Here is a 19530-nt window from a genome sequence, read left to right as displayed (position 1 = left end):
TTCAAATATAACAGAAGCACTGGAAGTCGTCCATATGTGTGCAAAGAAATGAAAAACTGATTTTTAAATTTAAATCAGGTATGGGTTTTGATTTTTTTAAGAAACTTTTGATCAGACCTTGTATTGCTCCACAGAAAATTAACTCTTATAGGAGCACGCAGCATTACCCCACTGTACTCAAATCTTTGCTTTTCAGCTTTGCAAACAGTTTAAGATCTTCTGAGAGCACAACAACAATGCTGTTGTTAAATTGAGAACTATAGCCTTTTAATCCCTTTACACTTGTGAATTTTTAATGTGAAAGTAGCAGAAGATCCAATTTGCACTTGAACAACAATTAGGAAAAAGAGAGCTGAACAAATGTACATTTATTGAGGTCAGCTTGGTTTTTATTTTACTCTAGAGAAATTTAGAGACGATTTCTGTGGGGCTTGGGGCAGAGGGGATCCGCCTTCGTTTTAAAAGTGAAAACATTAGATAACCCTGGAGATCAGGGAGCCTGTTCCATCTGGTTAACGCTGCAGCTCAGAAGCTTTAGAGTTTGTTTTGTGTCAGCAAGGTTGAAAGAGCAGCTCAGCGGGAGAGAAAGACAGAGGCCAAGAGGGAGAAAGTAGAAAGAGGTGGGAGAAGGGGAGGCCTGGGTCAAGTCCTCAAAGCGCCGGACTGTTCTACTTAAAAATCTTTAAATAGGGTGATTCACTAGAATGCTTTGCTCTCATCTGTCTCTGCTCTTGTTGCAGCATCCTGGGATAAACCGGAGGCTGAGCATCAAGAGGAAAGTGGGTTGGGGGATGAACAGCAGGGCAGGTCATGTCATCACTAAAGGAGCAAATCAGATGTACCCAAACAGCCCGCGGGGATCAATAAAGGTTCTTCATTAGAGGATCACCGTCCTGAAAAAAGGACACAAATCCTGATAAACAACCGCCATACATAAAACATAAGCAAAGTCAAAGCAATAAGATAATGGATGCTGGGGAGACAGAATCGCTTTGGCAGCCAAACTCCATTTGTGTGTTCAGCAAGCTCGTTTACCTTCCTTCTGAATTCTTCCTGATTTCCCACTGTAGCTGATTGCCTCTAATTTCAGCCAAGCATCTGGGGAAGTGGATTCATCGGGGAACAAAGAAAGGAGACGACTGGTCTTTGGATAGGGGAATGCCAGCTAAATGATCTCCAGTGGACGTAGGCTTAAATGGAGGCTAAATGGCGACGCAGAACGCTCCTCTAGCTGAAGCTCATTACCCGCCTCTCAATCCCCCAAAGACCTGGCTCAGCTTCACACTGAGCACTTTCCTGCCAGGAGGAGGGTGATTACAACATTTTGCTCGACAAAGAGCTCCCTTCCCCCTCACTTTTCTCATCGTTTCCTGTCTTCTTCCTCTCCCTCCCTTTTTCTCAGTGGTCACCCCCTTTACTGCCTTGTTTCTTTCAGGCTCCCTTTCTCCTGCACCTCACAGGCACCCCAGGCGATTCATACTGACTGATTAGTCTTTTTATCCTGCCTATGATTACAACACTTAGAGACAGGAGCCTGTGAATGGTACAGGAGAATGTTTATTTGCTGGCAGACAATAGTGAATAAGCAGAATTATGAATCACACGTCGTCATGTAATCTAGACAACAACATTATTGGCAACAACAACAACACAAAAGTGTATGGAAATCAAAAGCTGTTTGAAAGTGAATCACAGGAGAGCCACATAACGGCAAGCAGATGGGATAAACACTGATGTATGCACAGGGTATCATCCAGCCAAGGAGGAGCGGAGGCCTACGCATTTCTCTGCCAAGGCTCGATGTACTCGAGACCCAGATGGGCAAAGATGTCCTTTTCAGTTGTAGCTGCCAGGAACTCTTTCTAGAGAGAGGACACACAAACACAAAGTCAGTGACTTGTGCAGGAATTTGTCTCTAAGTCACCAGTGCAGATCCGTGGATTCTCAACTTGAAGTTTCGCCATTCCACAAAATGTTCGTGCCTTGCGCTCGCAGCCTCAACTGTGCTTGTATTTCAACTCATATCTCCACCACAAGCTGTCTTTCGATTTAGGATTTTATTCGCCTAGTGTGTGCCAAAGCTCAGACATGCTGTGATTCTGCAGATTTACATTTGAGCATCCACCTCCCTTCTAAACCCATAAAACCCCAACCTTGCTCTAAGTGATTGCTCTCTTCAGCAGATGAGTATTTTCCCTGGCGAATCACAACAGGGCTATTAACTACTGGCCATCTACCAGCGCCATGTGATGGGTTATGTCTTTATAGGAGTGGTGACAAAGCCTGACTCACCTTGGGTTCGAGACAGCCTGGAGAGAGAGGGGGCTGTGATTCTGACACGTTCTGCCCTCAAGTGCTAAACTGGACCTGACACGTTGCTGAGAGATGGCGGAAAAATCAAGAGCAAGTCAGCTCCCACAGCCAGCCAAAGGCAGAGATAACTGAGAGCAGCAAGTAGGAAGTGAAGAGAAGGGAAAACACTATAAGGCACAGCTCCCTTTATAATGGCTCGTTATTTATAATGCAAATGACACGTTTGGGTGGACTTTTTCAACTTGCAGTTTTTGCCATCATTTCTCTCAGGAATGGTTTCTTTGTTCAGCAAAGTTTAAAATGAAACAAGCAGTTTAAATAGATCACCTTAGCCACTCTATTTGGAAGTTAAAGTGTCAGTGTGCACATTGGAAAACTGTGATTACCCAACTGTCAAATAATGCACTAAAAAAAGTATACCAATGTTTTTGCCTTTCACTGATCTACAGTATAAATTTTCAGAAGTGGTTTGCAGTCTATGATCCTCAGCTAACCATAGACTGCAAGTAAGATATGTGGAGTCGCTTCAATTTTATTTATTTAGCACCAAATCACAACAACAGTCACCTTAAGAAAAAGACCGTACAATAATACAGAGAAAACCCCAAGAATCAGACGACTCCCTATGAGCAAGCACTTGGCAACAGTGTGAAAAAAAAACTCATTTTCAAGAGGAAGAAACTTCCAGCAAAACCATACTCAACATCTATCTGCTGCCAACCTCCAGTTAAAGGGGAAATATGCAGATTCCCCAACCATATGACATTGCTGGAGGTTAGTGGCAGTTGCCAGGTGAAATTAGAGGCAAAGAGCATGCTACATCAAAAACTTTGTGCACCATGGCAAATACGTTCCCTTTGACTCTCTGAGCTGTAGTGAAACTACAGGGTGAAAATCAGAAATTAAAAGTGGAAGCTGTGCCCTTCTGCTGAAAAGATGTGTGTGCTGTATGCAAACTACAGGTGGCCAAAGTGATTGCAGAGGTTGTTGATGCTGTACCTTTATTGTAACCAGTTTTACGCCAGTGACTGCCAGCAATCTCCAGCAACCACTCTCCAACTGGCTGCAGATTTAATTTCCTATCAACCAGTGGTTACCGGGGGTCACTGACAAGTCTAGGCCTGCATAAATGGGACATTAGCAATTGATTTCACAGTGACTACCAGCAACCATTTGTATCCAGTTTGGGAAGTTTTTTCCGTCATGACCTGTAGTTTCAGATGGTGCTAAGCCTGTGCAACTAAAACCTAAGACACCACAGCACCAACTTTACATTCACAGACTGGAGGCTTGTCATGTTGAGCCATACTCTGAATTATCCATCTTTTTGGCTCTAACTTCAGATGAATGTCTGAGACTATGAACTCATCAGCAGTGACTGAGCCTGACGGTAAAATAAAATAATGTAGCTGTTTCTGTGATGGATGAAGTTTGCATCACCTGTCTTTTCGTGCATTCAACAAAATAAAAGTAATGTCCATTCCCCGAAAGTTATAGACCCCTCAATCGCCGTCCTCCTCCCTTCACACAGACCAAAATCAGCAGATTTTACTGCAAGCGCACAAGAAAAAAGACACATTTTCTCTTTTTAGTCATTTTTTTAGTCATTTGTCATTTTTTAGTCAGGTTGGAGCATCTATTATCCTCTGACATCTTTAGTTCCTTGTGTTGTTGGTCTTGATGTTGCAGTACCTTGGGGATGATTGAAAAAAAATGGGCAAAACAAGTCCAGATTCAATAATCATGTTTCCTAAAATTAGATTAATATCTGTGGCTAGTCTCTTCAGTAGCACTCATTTTTTCTCTTGCACAACACATTTAATCAGCACTGTCCAAAGAAATATTATCTCTCTTTCCCAAATAAAAGTGTGCTGTTGGTGAAACAGTATTACATTTCAGTAAAGCCATCCTGAGGCCCATTAACCAGTCCACCATTGCCTGTATTTTTCACTGTTCTCATAACCCTGAGCCCATTTATTGCTCTAACCACTCAAAACACATGAAATGCAGACGCACATCGCTGCAGTTTATGATGTGGCAAGCTATAGTGTATTAAACATACAGCTGATAAAAACTTAGAGGCAGGAGAAGAAAAGAGAGAACAAAGGAGAGTGCTGAACAAAGCCAATGTTGTTACTCCCCTCGAGTCGTAATAAAGCTCAACTTGTTCCTTGTGTTTTAACTGACATTTATTTCGGACAGGAGGATTCTTCGACATGCCTTAACTTGTAATGATGTCCAACCACAGCCGATACAATGCCGTCAGAACTAAAAAGAAATACAAACTTAAATGAATATTCTTAATAAAGCCCCTAAGCATTATATATGGCGAAACATTCCAACAAAACAATCAATAAAATACACATTACACCTCACACTGCGGTAATTGCACTAGAATATCACGCAACACTAGCATATTTACATACAACGAAAATAAACAAAAGAAAACATTTACCTCATTGGCCTCACTCAAAGGGAATAAAACTTTAATCCTTACATCGTGGGGAGGTCCAAAAAAGGCACTCTTTTATTTATCTTACTATTTACTATCTTACTGTGGACGTGCAAACCTCGTGGCTCGTCTCAATTAGCTTGCTGAGTGTGCCAGCCAAAAATACCCTCTTAGCAACAACAGACGGAACTATAGAAAAGGTTCCTATCTAATTGCACAATTAGTAAAAATAACACATTTAAACATATAAATCCAATGAACAAAACATGAATTACTATTGATTTATTTCTTAATATTTCAACTACTAATTGTTTCAACCTTACATATCTAATAAAATGAACTTAAATGTGAGAGTTGCCTCTGACGGCAGCTACACTCCCACCAAATCACTTGTGATTTCCACCTATGAACTTATGAAATGTAAACTAATCTGCTTCTAATAGTGTCACAGTCTTGTGTATAGGTCTGTCAAGTAGAACTGGTTTACTCAGTCTCTTTCCATGGTCATCTAACAATGAGTCACTCATTAACAGTTGTACTTTGCGTATACATCCATCTTCACTCGGGTGTATGGCAACAACTTTGGCCAACTTCCAGTCGTTTCTTGATGCTTGGTCATCTTGTACGATCACTATGTCATTGATCTTTGCATTTCTGTTTGTTTTGTGCCACTTTTGTCTTTGTTGTAGGCTCAATAAGTACTCTTTCTTCCATCTGTGCCAAAATTCATTGGCCAAGTACTGGACTCTACGCCATCTTTTGCGAAGATACAAATCTTCCTTTACAAAGTCTCCTGGTGGTGGCAGTATTACTGACGACTTCATGGTCAACAGAAGATTAGGTGTAAGTGGCTGAGGTCCAGTAGGATCGTTGAGTAAATGTGGGGTGATAGGTCTGCTGTTAACTATCGCCATCACTTCATAAAGATAGGTTCTTAGAGATGAACTGTCCAATGATCTGGATGACTGATCCAGAATGGTTGTCAATACACTTCGGATCGTACGAATTTGCCTTTCCCAGGCTCCACCCATATGACTGGCAGAGGGAGGATTCATCACAAACTCACAGCCTAGCTGTTTCAAACTTTCCTGATCCATTTCCTTTACTGCTTCCAGAAACTCACGTCTGGCTCCAACAAAATTGGTGCCTTGATCTGATTGCAACTGACGTACATTCCCACGCAAAGCGATGAAAGAACGCAGTGAGTTTAGAAAAGCGTCGGTTGACATATCATCAAGTAGCTCTATGTGCACCGCACGAGAGCATAGACAGGTAAACAGAAGCCCGTAACGCTTCAGTTCTTTTCTTCCTTCTTTAATGTAGAATGGGCCGAAACAATCCATCCCACAATACGTGAAGGGAGGGGTGGTCTCCATTCTCTCACTTGGTAGGTTTGCCATCTTTTGCTCTTCTCCTCGACGTCTGAATTTCCTGCACTTAATACAGTTGTAGATAAAGGATGATACTGCTTGACTGCATCCTAGTATCCATATTCCGTTCGATCTCAGCTCATTTATCGTCATGCCCCGTCCTTGATGTTTCACCCGCTGATGATAGTGATCAATCAGTAACTTTGCGATATGGCAAGTCTTTGGTAAGATGACCGGGTGCTTGACGTGTGGCTGCAATGTAGAACGCTCTAATCTACCTCCCACTCTAAGAACACCCTTCTCATCCAGGAAGGGATCGAGTCGATAGAGTCTATTTGTTCTGTCCTTGGGTAGATCCTTTCGCGTTTGAAGTGCCTTGATTTCCTTGCAGAAGATTGATCTTTGTACAATGGATATGACTTTAAGCTCGGCTTCTTTCCTTTCTTCAAGGTTAGTGGCTTTATTGCTTCTCCTTTCCAAGCCCTTAAACTCTTTCACAAATCTGAGAAGTCTTGCCATAGCTTTGACCAACCTTGACCAACTGGAGAATTTCAGAAAACGTTCTGCCAAAGAATTTGTTTCTGTAGTTGTATGGAGTACAACAACTTTGCGTACTTCTGGATCCTCTGCATCAAGTTTCCCCACCGTGACTTCTTCGTGGGGAAGTTTCTCTTGCCAAAGAAAACTTGGACCACTAAACCAGTTGGAGGTAATGAGGTCTTTGGCCTTCAGTCCGCGCGAGGCATGGTCTGCTGGATTGAGATCTGATACCACAAACTTCCATTGCATCGGTTGAGTGCTTTCCTTAATACGCTGAATGCGATTTGCAACGAAAACATGGAAACGTCTCGCATCGTTGTTGATATATCCCAAGACAACTTGAGAATCTGTCCAGAAGAATTCTTGAGCATCTTCTAGCTCCAACTCTGCTTTGAGCATGTCACTAATCCGCACTGCTACAACTGCTGCAGACAGCTCCAATCTTGGCACCGTAGTAACCTTCGTGGGTGCTACTCTGGACTTGGCAAAGACAAGAGCGCAGTGGACTTGTCCTGCTTCACTGACAGCTCTCAGGTACGTACAAACACCATACCCTGAAACACTTGCGTCTGAGAAATGGTGAAGCTCGTACTTCTGAACTGTTTGAAAATCTTTTGGCACGTAACATCTGTCAATTTTGACATCTGCTAGATTTTTTAGATCCAACAACCAGGACTCCCACCGTGACTTCAGATCGCTTGTGAGTGGTTCGTCCCAATCTGCTTTCTCACGACACATTTGCTGTAGTATCTGCTTCCCAAGTAGAACAAAAGGTGCCACAAAGCCAAGTGGATCGTAAATAGAGGCTACTGTGGACAACACTCCTCTTCTGGAAAGTGGCTGCTCGTTCACAACTACTCGAAACTGGAAATGATCCGAGTCGATGCACCATTTGACACCTAGGGCTCTTTCAATTTGTTGCTCGCCCAGTGACAAGTCCTTTCTTACTGTTTCTGCACAATCTTCTTCCGGTAGCGAATTAAGCACTTGCTTACTGTTTGAAACAAACTTGTGAAGTCGCAAGCCTCCTGTGCTGCAAAGTTCCTTTGCTTCCTTCACCAAACGAATTGCCTCTTCTTCTGAGTGGAAACTGATAAGACCATCGTCCACATAAAAATTTCGCTCAATGAATCTTATGGTAGCTTCACTGAACTTGCCTTGACCTTGTGCAGCAATATACTTGAGACCAAAGTTCGCACAGGCAGGGGAAGAAGCAGCTCCAAACAAGTGTACGCGCATGCGATAGACAGATGGAGTAGAGTTGAAGTCTCCATTGTCCCACCACAAGAAGCGAAAGTAATTTTGATCTTCTTCTCTGACTCTGAATTGATGAAACATGCGCTCAATGTCGCACATCACTGCAACTGGACCTTTCCGAAATCGGCACAGGACCCCCACTAGAGAGTTGGTTAACTCTGGCCCTGTAAGCAGGTAGTCGTTCAAGGACACCCCTCCGTACTTTGCTGAACAATCAAACACCACTCTTATTTTGCCAGGCTTTTGAGGATGATACACTCCATGGTGTGGAATGTACCAGGCAGGGCCTTTGTCCAGGTCTACAGAGGGAACTCTTTCTGCATCACCACGCTCTATAGTCTCTCTCATGAACTCTGTGTAGTCTTTGTGGTATTGCTTGTCCTTCTCAAATCTTCTCTTCAAATTTTTGAGTCTGTGTTCTGCACAGCTCCGGTTGTTTGCCAGACTTGGTCTGTCTTCCTTAAATGGCAAAGGTAACTCACAGTGTCCATCTGCTTTCATCTTCACTCCTTCTTCCATTATGGAGATGAACCTTAAATCTTCTTGTGAGAAGTGTGAATCTTCCACCTTTCTTTCATTGAAGTCGGACTCGAGCACTTTAATTACATCTGCAGATGTGACCACCTCTTTGACTTGTGTGCGACAGACGTATTGCACTTCTTTGACCAACTGCTCAGCTGACTGATTGGGTGTCACTTCCTTGACAATGATCTTGTGGCTACATCCTATGGCATCCCCATAGTCAACACATGGATTAGCTCCTCCAACTATTGTCCAGCCAAGGTCTGTTCTTTGGGCAAAAGGTTCATTATCTTTTCCCGCCACAACTTCTCTGGGTACCAACACTTGTGAACAATTGTAACCAATGAGCAGGCCTACGTCACATTCAATCAGTGGAGCGATTTCTTCAGCCAGGTGCTCTAAGTGTGGCCACGCTCTTGCTGTCCTTTGTGTGGGAATATGACTCAAATTCGCAGGAATAAACTCTCTTGTGTATGTCACAGGAAGAGGAATTCTCCTTGAAGAAGAGAAACCTCTGACCTGTAACCCAGACAGCCTTTGACTTGGTACTAAAGTGTCTTTAGAAGACATTGTCGAGAGCTTTAACTGCACACATTCCTTCTCTGCATCCAGAGCATCTGCCTTTTCCTTCAAGACGAATGTCGTGTCACTTTGGCTATCAAGAAGAGCATAGAGAAGAATCTCATGTTCAGGATTGCTTGTTGTGGATAACCAAACTGGAATGATTGTAGATGTGAGATTACTTCTGTCACTTTGAATCACACGGTTTGATATTGCTTCACTTGGTGCTTCCTTGGGTTTGGTTTCTCTACTCTCTTTATTGCCTTCCATCTCTTTCATTTGTGGTTCCTTGTCACTTTCCTTTTCTTTCCTTTTCTTTGAGGTTTTGTCTCGTTCCTCATGCAAACATGTCGGGTGTTTCCCTTTACATGTGTCACACATCTTTCTCCTTTCACATTTCTTTGATTGGTGTCCAAAGCCTAGACATCCAAAGCACAGTCCCTTAGTTTGCACAAACTTGACTCTTTCACTCAAGACCTTGTCCATAAACTTCCTACATGTGTGAATGCTATGATTTGGGTTTTCACAAAACACACATTTTTTTGTGTTGGACGTCTCTTCTGCAGCACTCACTAGCACCTTTGCTCCAACACTTCTTGTCTTGAAAGATTTCATTTTCTCTGAGTCACCTGCTTTGAGTGCATGAAGCGATGTTACTGGATTGCACGCAATCTTGGCTTCTCTCGCAATGAAGTCAACAAAGTGGCTAAATGTTGGAAAAGAACCATCTTGTTCTTCAATTTCAATGACCTTTCGATTCCATCTTGCTGACAACCAATCAGGTAGCTTGCTTAGCATTCTCTGATTCTCATTGCAGTCATTCAAAACTTCAAGACCTTTAACCTGAAGCATGGCCGCTTCACATCCTCTGAGAAAATCTGAAAATTCTCGAAGTTCAACGCTATCCTTGTTCCCAATCCTTGGCCATGATGTCAACTTATCTCTGAAAGCTTTGGTGATTACAAATGAACTTCCATATCTTTCCTCCAAAATGTTCCATGCTGAGTAATAAGCACGCTCTGTTCCCAACAGAAAATAACTCTCAACAGCCTTTCTCGCCGGTCCTCCAACATACTTGTGAAGATAGTAAATCTTTTCATTCACTGGGATGTTCTTTCTGTCTATCAGCATTTGAAACGACATTTTCCAATCCTTGTACTTGAGAGGATCTCCGTTGAAGACTGTAGGTTCTGGTACTGGTAGGCGACTTATGTGAATGGACTCAGCTAGAGCTTGGGCCAATGTTGTGGTACTATCTTCCTGTTTGCTTTCTCTTGGTTGTGACCTTAAGTTGGCTTGTGGCATATCAAACGGCTCTGCATTTGCATTAAGTTGCGAATGTGCAAACTGATTCATCGGTTTAGCTGTGACATTTCTCCGTTTGCTCCTTTCGTGCAGAAGGTCTGATATTTCTTCATCTGAGCTTCCTTCGTCATTGTACACTTTCAAACGTGCTTTAGCAGCATTCATTCTCTTTACTGTTTCTAGCCTTTCAAGCTCTCTTCGCTTTTGCTCTAAGGCCTTCTGTTTCTCAGCATTCTCTGCTTCAAGGATTTCAAGTGCCTTTCTTTCACTTTCCAGTTCCTCCATAATCTTCAGAGTTGCTTCAGTAGCCGCAAGCTCTGCAGCTGCTTCTTGCCTCTTTACAGACAACTTACTTGAGCTTCTTGATTGCCTGCTATTCGAACCTTTGGATCTTTGAGAGGCGGCAGAATTGAATGCTGATCCTATATCACTCCAGTGAACCAATCTCTCAGAAAGTTCTTCGTCTTCTTCTGCTGCTAATTTTTCTTGAGCTAGCTTTATCATCTTTTGAGAAACCGCATCACAGGTGTCCACTCTGCGGCGAGTGTCTGCATCAGGAGTTTCATGATTGCGCAGTTCATCATAAACTTGTTTCACTTCTGCCGATGTATGTTCAACTCGGCCGATAAGCTCTTTAAGTTTTGCACTAACAGGTTCTTCAAGTGCCCTTTTGCCTTGTTTTGCAACAACTTTCCACATTTCATAACTGACTTTGAAGCGAGCTTGAAGCTTGTTCACCTTTTCATCATGTAGTGCTTGGCCCCTTTCAGTGAACTTCTTAACTCTTTGACTTTTCCTCAAACTCCCTTCTTTAGTAGCTTTACTTGTGCATGGTTCTGGCAAACTTTCTTGCTCTTCAAAAGCTTCTTGCTGCTCCACAGCTTCAGTGTCACAGCCTTCTTGCTCCATGTCACAGACAGTCAAAGGTATTGTACTACACTCAAGTCACCTAGGTCAACTTAAATACGTGAATAGTCACCTTATGAAGCACCTAGGACCTTAAATTGCTTTACTTTAAAGAGTCAACTTAAACATATGTCACAAACTCTTAAACCAAAATAGTAAATTGCTCTTCACTTGTAGTACAACAGAAAATAACCTTCAATGTCAAACAAAATACTATAATGTGACCTTTAAATATCTAATGCAGTCTTAAAAATAAGCAAACCCTTATAATCAACTTAAACGTACCTTAATTACAGTTACTTAGCATAAACAACAATAACATGAGCTTAAACTTTTACTCCAAACCACCACACTTCCACTTTCATTGCTTGACAGAGTCCCTTTAAGATGAGCTAAAGAAATCTACTCTCCACATTTAACTTGTATAAACGTGTTACTTCTTTGTAGCTTAACCAAGCTGCACCGCTGGACTCTGGTTGCTTTATGAGATGTCTGTGTGTGTGTTTGAGCGTCTTTGATGCGTGAGAGAGACGCGAGCTTAATCACGTGACCCGGCGCGCTGTCGGCTCCGCTCCGCTCCCACTCGGCTCAGCTCCGCTCCCGCTCGGCTCCGCTGCGGCAGACCTCTTTCTCCTTCTCTCTCCTCCAGCACGAAGCAGGCTGAGTTCTGACTGTTACTCCCCTCGAGTCGTAATAAAGCTCAACTTGTTCCTTGTGTTTTAACTGACATTTATTTCGGACAGGAGGATTCTTCGACATGCCTTAACTTGTAATGATGTCCAACCACAGCCGATACAATGCCGTCAGAACTAAAAAGAAATACAAACTTAAATGAATATTCTTAATAAAGCCCCTAAGCATTATATATGGCGAAACATTCCAACAAAACAATCAATAAAATACACATTACACCTCACACTGCGGTAATTGCACTAGAATATCACGCAACACTAGCATATTTACATACAACGAAAATAAACAAAAGAAAACATTTACCTCATTGGCCTCACTCAAAGGGAATAAAACTTTAATCCTTACATCGTGGGGAGGTCCAAAAAAGGCACTCTTTTATTTATCTTACTATTTACTATCTTACTGTGGACGTGCAAACCTCGTGGCTCGTCTCAATTAGCTTGCTGAGTGTGCCAGCCAAAAATACCCTCTTAGCAACAACAGACGGAACTATAGAAAAGGTTCCTATCTAATTGCACAATTAGTAAAAAATAACACATTTAAACATATAAATCCAATGAACAAAACATGAATTACTATTGATTTATTTCTTAATATTTCAACTACTAATTGTTTCAACCTTACATATCTAATAAAATGAACTTAAATGCGAGAGTTGCCTCTGACGGCAGCTACAAATGTGATTTGAAGTAAATACATATTTCTAACAACACATGGCAGGATTTATTGTCGAGAGGAAACAGAGGACAACTCGAAAGATCCGACTAAAGGAGAAAACACAAGACACAGATAAGATTCTCAACATTATCATTTTAGCCACTGTGCTGGATCAGGGCTAAAGCTGCACTGTCCACTTTTCTCAGTTCCTACAATCCTTACACGCCCTCAGGGAGACGTTGCTTTATTTACTTGCCACAACACAGTGTGGTTCTCAGAGAGAAATCCACAAGCCTCGTGCACCTCTGGGTTCTTCCATTTGAGCAAGAAAAAGGAAATAATACTTGAAATGGCAAGCTTTATTCCAGAGCTGCTTGATGGACAAAAAAGGAACTTGGAGTTGAAGAACAGAGAAGCAGTTAATTAGAAAGAGAGGTTATCTGTCTGAGGCACTCATGTTGTCAGTGACTGGCAAGCCATCAGCACCACAAGCCAAAATGGCACCGGTGTATGTTACTGCGAGCCAGTGTCCTTGACTTAATAAGGCGCTAATCAGCTACATGTTTCTCTGTCGGCCGCGTAATGACATCCCTCATGGATGTGAGAGCATATCAGTTCCTGCAAAACATCTGCCCCTTCTCTGCTGCCCGTCATCCTCTCTCTGCCACCCGTCCCACTGCTTGATGGATGGAGCTGATGGATATGGCTGCCTGCCCTACTCCGGCCTTACTCAACTGACACATCAAAGAGAGAAAGGGAGACCGAGAGACACTGAGACAAAGAGACGAGAGGGAAAACTTGGATAGCTGTTCACACCTACCCAGCCAGCAAGCATCCAAAGGACAGAATCATGAAGGAAGCTCAATATCACTCCGAACTGGCACAATAGTTTCACCACTGAAAAATCAAAAACCTCCACAGCTACAACATACCAGCAGTAAAATATTCAAAGTTAGGGACATCCAATAACTTTACCTCATCAAGTGAACGCATTTGCATATGCTCTAAAATGTGTACTTCATCTTGTTTGCTTAAAACCAGATGTGGTGAGTAATAAAGTACAAATATTAGGTTAGAATCTCCAGGTATCTGAACTTTACTTGAATATTTATATTAACTTTTCAGTTTTACTTCCTATATTTTCAGACAAATATCTGTACTTTCTACTCTTTACATTTTTACAACAAGCTTGTTACTTTACATTCAACACATTTGATGGAAGTCATTTTTCCGGACTATTGTGCACTTTAAAAACATCAAATCGATTGAACCTAAATGGAGGGAACAATAATATATAAAAGACAATCCTATTGGTGTATCCATTATCAGGACTTATTACGCATGACTGACATAAAAGACACAGAGATGAAAGAGACACAGAATACCTCATTTATACATTATTTATTGCACTATGGAGCTGATGGAGTTGAAATGGGCCGGAATGATCCGGAATAAACGAAGCTTTTTCAAACGGCTCAACAAATATCAGCAAACAAACAAACGGGTTATGTGCAGTTTGTGTATGCTAGCTAAAGCCATAGCTGTTGTATTTCACAGGGAGAGAAGAAAATGAGACATAAATTCATTCAGCGATGGAGAAAGAGGAAAATCGTTTGTTTTTAAAGGTAAAGACTGCTCAGTCACATTTTATAGACTGGAAGTTTAAAGCATGCATAAAATTTCTGATTTCATTTTAGAGTTTACTTTTTATCATATACAGTAATGGATCAGTACGTGATGTGTTGTAGACGGTTTTTTCATATTGTGAAACATCCTGAAAAACAAATTGAAGTCTGAAAAGTTTTGAAAAGTGAATATTTTACAGCTGGATGAAAATACAACACAGGCTACACTGGTCACCTTTCAGTACTGTGCTGAAGTTTAGAGACTATTTTAGACTGGTGTAGAGAAGCTGTGGTGTGATCATGATCAGTGTTTGGTTTCAACGGTTACAGACACCAATTTGAATTTAAGATGATATTGTCATATTGTCTAGCAGTGATTAATTAGCCACAATAGCTCGTGTAGCATCTGCCTATATCTTGCTGAATTTCTTTACACAAAGTGCAGGAGTACAGCTCACCTATCACAGCCTGTACACACACAAAAAAAATCTATTAAAGCACACAATAGAAATTATTGTGGCCCATTTCTAAGTGATTTCTTTCCCCACACAACACTAGTACTATACAACCATTCTTACGGATCCCACACCTGCCAAATCTCACTTTAACCTTTGACTATTCTTATTTTCCTGTTTGGTGTGAAGCCAAAGTCATCCAGTATAAAGTATCTACATTACAGGCAACAGTAAATGGAGCTTTCTTTTGTATTTCCTTTTAGTTTTTCTTAGCTTGTATTCTCCCCATTAGAATTATATTAAGAGCTTAAATAAGATCGTATTCTTTTATTATTATTTATTATATTAATTTAACTTGAGGGCCAGTTAGCTTTGCAGAAAGATAGATGGTAGAAATATTATCCGAAGCACCATCTGTAAAACAGGCTCCGTCATCATTTGTGGCTCCATTTCAGCCAGTAGTGTTGGGGATCTTGTCAAACTTGATCGAATTTTGAATGTGAAAAAGTACAATCAGGTTTGATTCATCATGTAACACCATATGGAAAGTTTCTGACTGGCAACGGCTTCGTTTTTCAGCATCACAATGATCCCAAACACAGCATCAGTGGAGTAAACGCAAACCTAGATAGAAAACACACAGTCACTGTCAGCCATGGATTGGCCTCCCTTGACGAGGACGTCAAGACTAACAATGTGGTATCATGTTGACAGATAACACAACAAAAGGCAGCCAACAATCAGAGAAGAGCTTTGAATGTCCTTGAAGAAGCCTGGAGAACTATTATTAAAGACTACTTAAAGAAATGACGAGAAAGCTGCCAAAGCGAGCTCAGTCTGTTTTGAAGAATAAAGCTAATTGGAATTGTGTAAGCTCTGCGTTTGCCTGATATAGTGTGTTTTCATGTATGTTTATGCATATTTCAATAAATCACTTGTTTCCCATTTTTCTAGTAAAAGAAATGAAAGGTGGCCTAAGACATTTGCACAGTGCTCTACATCAAACCCTTTATGAATGAAGCCCCTGCTGCTCATCTTTCCTAACGCTTTTTGATTAACACAAGAATCAAGAGTTAGTGAAGTGGAACTACATGAGTTCAGTCTCATACGGAGCGACTGTATGTCAAAGCAGTCCAGCTGCCAGACCATAATGAGTTTGAATGGAATTTAAAATAATAAATGTTGCAGTTCAACGTAGATCCTGCAAGAGCTGGACCTGCTTATAGAAATAAAGCTTTTACTACTTAACTACCAGTTCCTTTCAGCTTCAGCCTATTTGAGCGCACTGAAAATTCACTACCACGTTTTAGTTACTGTGCTTATTTAAGTGCTGCAGCAAGTTGGTTCTTTAAAAAAAGAAAAGTGCGGTTTGCTTCACCAAAAAATACAAAACCAGGTCCCAAAAAAGCTGATGTTGGATAACCATATGGCCAGAAAGTTGCATCTAGAGGAGTTATAGTTGAATGTGTAAACAGTGTGTAAACAAGCCACAGCTTTTAAACCAAACCCTTTACAGGCATTATCATGTCAGTGTTTCACAGCTTGTTGAGCCACTTGACAAAAAACATTTGATGCAGACATAAAATGTTTCATAGTGCAGGTGTTGATTGTTGCACCCAGTGCTTGGTCAGCCACTGATGGCTGTTCAGCTAGCAATGTCAGCTATTAGGACATGCAATTAAGAACTTAAATCATAAATAACAATTTAATATGTGGGAAATTGTCTTACCTAACTCTACTCTATTAGACGGAAAAATAGCTTTAAAAAAACAGAAGAGAACTGAGCTAAAGGTCATGCAGACAAGTATGCAAACACGACCTGAAATCTATGCAAATTCACCCACGTTGTATAAGCCCTTTAGTAGGGGAAATGTATCTGAACAAAACCTGACAGTGCTGTGATCTCACTTTCAGTACTGACTGTCTACTCAGCCGCAGGAGCAATGACCATGTATCAAGAACACGAGTGTGGAGGTCAGACTGAATGGCAGACACAGACAAAGCTTTCAAAAGCATCCGTTTCACCATGTTGTATTTTCACGGCTCTAATGGTACAATGAGCACATTCAGAGTAAAGAATTTAATGTGTGAGTCCATCAACCTTTGAATAAAGAGTACAAGGATTCCATCACAGAAAGCACACTCAAAGGGCAGAAAGGAAGAGGACGGCTTTTTCCCCCCGCATAAATTTAAGATTATGAAATCAACTAATGTTCTCAGTCTGCTTTTTTTTTTTTTATTTGCACTTTCGTCTTTTCTCTGACAGTTAGAAATAGTTAGAAATAGATCACTGTATTGCCAAGAGATCAAGAAAAAAAAACTATGATTGCCTCTAAGTTAATTTGTCTTTATTGCAGCACAAGGGAAAGGGCTGACAGGGGCAGAAAAAGTGGGAAGTCGATTACGCTCCTGTGTCTGCCTCCCCCAACGATCCGCACACCCACACTTCCCCTGTGCTCCGGTCTGCAAGAGCTCAGTGCACAGGACAGCCTGAGCAACCAAAGAGGGCACAGACACCTCACTAATCACACCAGCAATTAGTGCAAGCATCATAAAGCACCGCTGCCTATAAAACAGCTATTGAGTTTAGTGTTATCGTCATTACCCATCCTTCCCCGGCTTGCTAATCAGCTCGTGCACTGGGCAGAGAGGCAGACGGGTAGAAAATAATAAATTCCTAATCAGAAACAATGGGACTCTCACTCGACGTCCCTGGTGTTATGGCTCTCTGCTCCCGTGGAGGAGTAAACATTTGCAAATCAAAGTTATTTAGTTGATTAGGCTGCCAAAGGCAATGAAAAGACACATCAAAGAGTCTGAGAGAAGTGTTGGATAAGATTTTTTTTTTCTGTGCACTGACAATGTTGCAAAGCAGCAGCAGTTTGACACTTTAAAAATTATATTTCCATTTGCCTATTTTGCCACTGATTATAGGAAGTAGCAATGACAGTTTCTAACAAATGTTTGCACAATGCTACACTTGAGCACTATTGTGTCTTGCTCAGCATGAATGCAAGATAAATCATTAGTCAGCGCATTTAACGTCTGCCCAATTTTATGGATAGCGTAACCCATTTAAAACAAGCTTCAAACATTCTCAAGTGCCTGTATGCAGAAAAATCCACATGAACAGTGCCGACATACTATATGCATGAAAGTGATATAATGTTAAGACCCCGTTTTAAGATGACTGAAAGCTTTTCTACTCTTTTTTTTTTTTTTTGCTTTAACATGTCATTATAAAGTAAATGTTGTTTGCATTGCTATGAAATAATAACACCATCGGCCTCTAGACAGGGTCTCTGTGAGCCTTGCTTTCATTACACAATTCTGTCTGCCACCAGAAACAAAATCCATCCTTCCATTTTCTTCTGCTTATCCAATTCACATTTGCGGGAGGGCTGGAGCCTATTCCAGCTGGAAAAATCAATAGCGCAGCCAAACTAGGAAGAGGGAGATGTTTTTTGATTTTCTTGGTAGTTATGCACAGGTAGCTGAAATGGAGACTGGGTGACGAACTGAAGGAATTGCTAAAAAAAACCCAAAATATCCCTGCTGTTGGACGAGGCAAAGAAGGCTAAAAGGGAGACTCACAATAACCTAAAGCAAAAACAAGCATGACGATTTTATAGTATAAGTTGTACAGATAGTATTCACACCCAGAATTCAGCTGGCACATAGCACAAGCGAGTTATAAAACCTGTCTATTTATCCTCCTACTTACAAGCAGGCATTTTAATATGCTGCAGATACTTCAGTGGGCATGATTTCCTTCAGCAAATGTCATAGCAGTATTCCAAATATTTGCCTTTAACATTACGGAAGATGACTGAATACTTATGTACAGTAATGTGCTCTCAGATGTACTGGCAAAAGGCAACGAATGAGAAAAAAATCCAAAAATATGCAAAAGTTATGAATGCAGTACAAACAGAAGCCTGACTAGGAACACAAGTAAATGTGAGAATGTTCAAAGACAATCTGGTAATGTAAATTATTTTCTTAGCCGCAGAGGCAACATGCTTAGTCATAGAAAATCCTTTGTTTTTCTATGCTACAGTTAGCATATTAAATCTAAATTAAAAAATACTTCACCTCTAATTAAAGTCACACTAAGCTCATGAGTACAATTCAGTGATTTGCAATATTTTTTTAAAAATAAACAGCAGCTTTTCTTGCACTTCTCGAGCCACAATGAGGCGTACCAGGAAACCAGTTTGTCAGTTTTGAATTTGCTTAGCATAGAGACTGCATAGAAACTAGTGATCACTACGGAAAGACGCACCTGACCAATTGGCAAGTGGTTGCTGGAGATTGCTGGTAGTTGCTAGCTAAATGTGGTCGTAAAAACTTTTATGGAGCTGCACTGATAAAAGAAGATTCCCACGTTCACTCGTAGTCTCTATGCAAGATGCTGACTTCTCTATGATTACTCACCACCACTGAGCGGTATTGAAATAAATAAAATATTGAAATAAATAAAAGTAAATAAAATAAAATAAAAAAGTAAATCTAACGCAAACTGGAAACAGTATCCTTCACCTTCAAACTAAAAGTCGCATCTTTTGAAGGATTTTGTGGTGATGGTAAGCTAAAACCTTTATTTTGAAGGTAAATATTCTGCAAGCGACCATAACAATCACAAAGACATTTTTGTTACACTAACCTATTTTTGACTATCTGCAAACCTTCAGCAACCACTCTCCAACCAGTCAGGGAATACACATTTTTTCCTGGTGACTGCAGATTAGCAAAGGGTGTCTGACTAGTCTGTGCTACTGAGGTCTTAGTTATTGACAACCAAACTGTTTAGATAGGTTAGAGAAAAAATTATGTTTATATGAGATCAGAGAAGTGACACTATAGTGTGATGC

At 41.0% G+C, this 19530-nt stretch overlaps 1 protein-coding gene across 1 annotated transcript in view; it reads right to left on the bottom strand.

The window, feature by feature from the left end:
* Positions 1-1775: 1775 nt before the first annotated feature.
* dntt (deoxynucleotidyltransferase, terminal) overlaps positions 1776-19530 on the bottom strand; it is a 104019-nt gene continuing 86264 nt past the window's right edge. Inside the window, exon 11 of the mRNA XM_085369542.1 lies at positions 1776-1862. Within this exon, the coding sequence (XP_085225668.1) occupies positions 1776-1862 (87 nt within the window). The remainder of the gene's footprint in view (positions 1863-19530) is intronic.

The sequence above is a fragment of the Diplotaxodon limnothrissa genome, linkage group LG13 (genome assembly GCF_057381915.1).
Source record: "Diplotaxodon limnothrissa isolate DT_005_m linkage group LG13, D_limnothrissa_male_GT1.1, whole genome shotgun sequence".
In the NCBI taxonomy this organism is placed as follows: Eukaryota; Metazoa; Chordata; class Actinopteri; order Cichliformes; family Cichlidae; genus Diplotaxodon; species Diplotaxodon limnothrissa.
This window is presented reverse-complemented; position numbering and strand designations above follow the sequence as displayed.